The sequence below is a fragment of the Thalia democratica genome, chromosome 1 (genome assembly GCF_965202585.1).
Source record: "Thalia democratica chromosome 1, ktThaDemo2.hap1.1, whole genome shotgun sequence".
Classification (NCBI taxonomy): domain Eukaryota; kingdom Metazoa; phylum Chordata; class Thaliacea; order Salpida; family Salpidae; genus Thalia; species Thalia democratica.
Window position 1 is genome coordinate 87754335 of NC_139165.1, and position 5642 is coordinate 87759976.

General features: G+C 26.3%; 1 protein-coding gene and 1 non-coding gene across 2 annotated transcripts; one reads left to right on the forward strand and one right to left on the reverse strand.

Moving 5' to 3' along the window:
* Nucleotides 1-237: 237 nt before the first annotated feature.
* Trnae-cuc (transfer RNA glutamic acid (anticodon CUC)) lies at nt 238-309 on the forward strand. Its single transcript has one exon. It is a non-coding gene; the product is annotated as a tRNA-Glu (tRNA).
* Nucleotides 310-4105: 3796 nt separating this feature from the next.
* Nucleotides 4106-5392, reverse strand: LOC145840757 (kelch-like protein 32). Its single transcript, XM_082948088.1, has one exon. It carries the CDS (start codon nt 5390-5392, stop codon nt 4106-4108), a length of 1287 nt encoding a protein of 428 aa, XP_082804214.1.
* Nucleotides 5393-5642: the final 250 nt, after the last annotated feature.

The window sequence follows — 5642 nt, forward strand, 5'->3', positions numbered from 1 at the left end:
CTAAACAACTTCATGGTTGCTTTTGTATTAAAGCGTGTTAATTGTTTCTGCTACTAAAAAATAAAAAGCAAAAGATAGTTTTAAAATAAAGATTAGTTACATAAAACTGTTACATCGACGACAAGCTACAGACAATGAATGTTTTATACTTTTCTCCTAAACACTTTAGCACGCACAATATATAGGTGTTTACTTAAGCGTAAGTATATAAATTGTTAAACTTGCATTCTGTCGCCTTCCCAGGTGATCTAGTGGTTAGGATTCGTGGCTCTCACCCTCGCGGCCCGAGTTCGATTCCCGGTCTGGGAACACTTTTGATTTATATCATTTTTCTCAAATTTATTACCACTTTATAGTTTGTTGAACTTTTTAAAGATTTTAATGGTAAAACACTTTAGACAATACTACTTAAATTTTTTTAATCAAAATTGTAAACTAAAGTTTTGAAATTAAATTTTGTAGTTAGTGGTTTTCAAAACTTTATTAAATTTATTCAATGTTAAAAGAATTATAAAAGTTTTTAATTTTTATAACATTTTAAAAGTTATCATAATAAATTGTTGGTTGCAATTGTTTTTATTTACATATAAACTAAAAGTGTAAGTTAAAAGGTCACATTTAAGCCTTTATAAGTAAGTTGTTCGAAATGTTTTGATTTTATTAAAATTAGAAATTACAAGACATCAATATAAAGTATTTAGGATCTACTTTCATATGTTTTGAACATTTTTACACTATCACTTTAATTCCATTTTTATGACAGTTAAACATATTTTTTTTTTTAATCAGTTTCATAATGAAAAATTTTTATTATATACACAAAATAAAAATATTTTAAATCGAATATAAATGTAAAAAATAAGTTTTAAAAGTTATTCAAATAACTAAAGGTATATCTAAAACTGTAGTAATACAAATAATTTTTATTATAAACCACAAACAGTGTTTCATATACTATTCATAATTTCCTTTTTTTTATTTCATTTTTTATGAAACTAAAGTTAAACCTAATTAAGTATTATTGTACATTAACTTTGTACCTTTGTTCTAATATTTAAATGCTTATACTGAAGTAGACTAAAAAGTTTAGTCAAAACACGCCGTTCAGAGATAATAGTTTAAGTTTGTTATTTAAGCTGCGTTCAATAGCTTTTATTAAACACTCAGTAAATGCTAAAACTTTAATATGCATATTAATGTCTTTTCAACTGCCCTTTACAAGACGTTAAACTGTATCCGTAGTGTATTACTCGATAAACGAAAGATTTTTCATATCCAGGTTTTTAAACAAAACTTTTTGAGCAGTTTTTTTCATTTAATATACAATAATACTATCTTTAATTAGTGTTTATTAAAACAAAATCTTAAATTTATCTTAAACTACTATTATTTTTAATAAACCGAATTAAAATTAAGAATTATTAAAGCAAATTGCTTCACACACTTTAGTATAGTATTCTAAGATTATCAGTATACCTAACATATATTGAAACTACACTTTTTTACCTTTTACAAAACAACTAGTTTTAGGAGTTATGAATAACTGAAAATTTTTAATAACAATTCCATGATTAGAATAATGTTTTATAAAGTTAATTATCTTAGAAATACAACAGTTTTTAAAATCTAACTATTTTTTCATTATTAAGCATTTTACAAAAGTACAGTTCTATAATAACAAATGTTTTTTAAAGAGCTCAAAAAATTAATGAATTGTGAATAAAATTTAAGAATGTATTTTATCAAAAGGTGTTTTACTTTAATATTTATAAAACTCATATACCTTTTTAGACTAAATCTTTACAAACTATTCTTAAAAACAGCTACATAGAAATCAAGACAACTAAACTTAACTTTATCAACTCGATATTATACTGTGTTTTGATTAAGAACCTAATTTTTAGTAATAAACTAAATTTACAGCTACTTTTCTTTAAAATTTCATGTAAACACTCATGCTTGTATCAAATTTGTATGTGTAAAATGGGACAAGTTCAAAATCCACCCGCGGTCAATATCCATTTTTGACTATTTTTGTTATTAAGTTTTTGGTAAAACTAACATATCATTAGTTTGATTACTAAGAAATTAAATTGTTTTGTAAGCTATAAAAATGTTTAAATTATAAGAGTTTTATATTTTTTTAATGTTTTCAAACATTTTTATTAGAATACAGTTATAAACTATTTACATAATAAAATAAACTGTTTAAAACTATTCGAGAAATTCTTCATTACACTAAATTCAAAAAAAAACTCTTTCAAAATTTAGTTTTTAGCTTTTGTTCTAGTAAAGAATAACATTATAATTAATTTTATAGTTTTTTTCTGTTAAAGTTTTTAAATTAATGACTTTAAAACTAAGTTTAACTTTTACTGTTATAGGTTAGCTGCAAAAAAAAAAGTATTGGTTTTATTTTTAAACAAAGTTTACATTACTTATACAGAAAATAATATGACAGCACTTTTTTAAAGATAGTCAGTAATCAAACAAATACTACAAACACAGGTAATGCCTATATATTGTGGTTAGTTGTTGAAAATAAATTTTAAAAAAATGTTTGTTGTAAAAAACTAAAATTAAACGGTAACTAAAATATGTTTTGATATTAGGAGCTTTGTATTTTCAAACAATTTCATTTGAATGTAGTTATAAAGTATTTACATTAAAAAAAAACAATTTTAAACTAATCAAGAATTTATAACTTTTAATTAAATTTATCGAGAATTCTTTTATATATTATTTCAAAAGCTGTAGCCTAGGAAAAGGTTTACCAGATTGGGGTATTATTTTAAACGCAGTTCCGCTAATTGCGTTTATATTTCAACTTTGGTGAATTGTTGTAAAAGCAATGTTATTTCAAGGGAGAAGAGTTTTGGATGATACATGTTTGAAACAACTGTAATTGGTACATATTGTTTGGTAAAATACTTTTAGTATATCAATAAAATGAACAAAGAAAAAACAGTTAGATAGTATTTTTTGTGTTTATACGGAGTATTATATTTACGTTCATACTAGATGAAGACACAATTCATGTTTTACGATTTGACCAACCTAAAACTTATGATGAAGTAATGACATTTGATAATCAGTAGGAGAATGAAAATGAATCAAAAACTTTATCGAATATACACAAACAAGAAGTGAAGTTTAGGTCAAATACTAAACTGCCAATATATGAAGAAACTCTTAATATTTATAAAAAAACAATATTTTTCAAAAAGCGACCCCTAGTACAAAAGTTACGCTCGTGCAAAATGGAGGCTCGTGTAAAAGTAACAACCATCTAATTTATTCTTTGTAAAATACATTCTCAACTTGCAGACTTGATTTCAGCTAAACCAGTAGTTTAAATTTTTTACAACCTTAGAAAACCTACTTTTGTTAAACAGTAGTATAAGTTCAATTAACACTTCTAAAACTTCTACATTATTTAGCTAAGTCAGTCTAAACATTAGTTTAAGAACTAACCTTAAGATTATTATATAATAATGACCAAATTAAATACTGGTTAAATAAGATAAGCAAATAAATTCGTACAAAATGATTCTATAAATGTAGTTTATTTACAAAGAAATGAAGCGAAGAGGATTAAAAAACGTTATATTCGCAACTTAAAAACTTAGATTCATACTAAATTCTAGTTTTTCACATTTCTAATCGAAAGAAACAGGAATCAAATTAAAACATTTTAAATTAGAGCTGTAAGAGAACATAGTAGAATACAAATTTTAAAATATCAATTTTTGCATCACATAATGCCTTATTACTATTTATAAATTAGCTAATTTTTATAGTAGAATAAAAAGTTGTTACCTATACTAAAGAATATTTATAGAAAAATTTTACTTAAAATCCGTATTAAAATTAAATTAGCTATAATTGTGTACATTTTTTATACTATAAGTAAATATGAATAAATTTTACAAAATGCTTTTTATCCGAAAACGTATTACGAAATAGACAAAGATAAATAGTTTAAATAAACTTTTCAACAACATTTGGCCATTTTTTATAGCCATGATGTTTATTATACACTTAGAATCTTCATTTGTTTAAATGTTTAGAAAACTAAGAAACAACTTATTCCTAGATTCTCATTTTAAAGACGAGGAGCTGTGATAGCAGAAAAGCTGGTGAGATGTTTCGTTGGTTCGCTAGGTTTTTCACACCACTCACCCTTTACTGTATCGAAGCAAAAAATACTCGATGAACCTTTAAAATAAGTATAAAATTTGCGTCCAACACTAAAGACTGCAAATGGTCTATTTGATGTTATGTCGTACAGTCTGAATGATGGTTTAAGAACAGCGAACTTTTTAGAAGTAGAATCATAAACTTCATTGATATAAGTTCCTCCTGCAAGAACATACAAATTATTCTTAACTACAACTGACTCATGGAGACATCTTGAATAGTTCATAGTTGGAAATTCTGTCCAAGTGTCGTCTATTGGGTCGTAAGCTTCAACTGTATCTAATGTTTGATGGTTGTCTTCATCGAAATAATTGACAAAATTAACAAACTCATCGCCTGTATATTGCATGCCACCAGATACGATGATTTTCTCTTCAAAAACGCATGCAGCAGGATGTTCTCTTATTTCGATCATCTTTGATTTGTGCTTCCAAGAGCAACTGTACGTATCAAACTCTATACACAAGTCTCTTTCAGTATGACAGTCATCATAACCTCCGAACAAATAAATTTTATCCATGAAACCGCATACCGCATAACAATAGTAGTCATAGTCATTTATATCTTCTATATTTGCTACTACTTTGCACGTTTTCGCAAGATGGCTGTACATTTCTACTTCTTTTACAATTCTTTTCCACGAGTTACTATCTGGGACATCAAAACCACCGAAAATGTAGACATTTCCTCTGAGATAAACCACTTTAGAGTTATAACGTTTTTTCACTAATGAAGAAACAGTTTCTGAACTGTTAAAGTGGTCGGAATTCTTTATTCGCAGTACTTTGTTATCAACAACTTCATCAACTTTTCCCTCACCCCCAAAATACAAAATGTCAAATGAATTGTGACCGCAGCATCTTGCTGTGAAAAACTTGCTCGGTTTATTCCTATAAAAATCAAAGTTGCCTTTCAAAATTTCATTTACGACCGCTAGGGAATCTTTGTTCTTTGTAAAACAGCTCTGTTCAGTTAAGATAGTTTTTAAGGTTTTATATTCTAACAGTGGAAGACGTATCTCGTTTAGAAGCCTTTTTGAAAACTTTCCTCTTTCTTCATAGTTGTATTTGATCCATTTATCAACAGCTTCGTAAACTTCAATCTCAGTTGTAACTAACAAACTTGATCTAGAAATAATTTCTTTAAGAAGATTTACTTCCAATTGCAAAAAACTGTCTGCCTCTGAAATCATCAAAAAACGACTATCTACGTATATTAAAGCGTCTTGACTCGAAGAACAAAACAACTTTAAAAGAATGAGATACATGCGAAAGTCTTCAGGACTTATTTTATCTTTGAGACATTTGACTAGTTTTTGTTCTTCATTGTCGTCTAAAACTAATTTATTTAGCTGAATAGCTTGGACAATGTAAAGCTCTTGTAGTGTAACTTTTCCTGAAAAAATATTCAAAAAGGTTTGACATTAATTTACAAACCAGTAA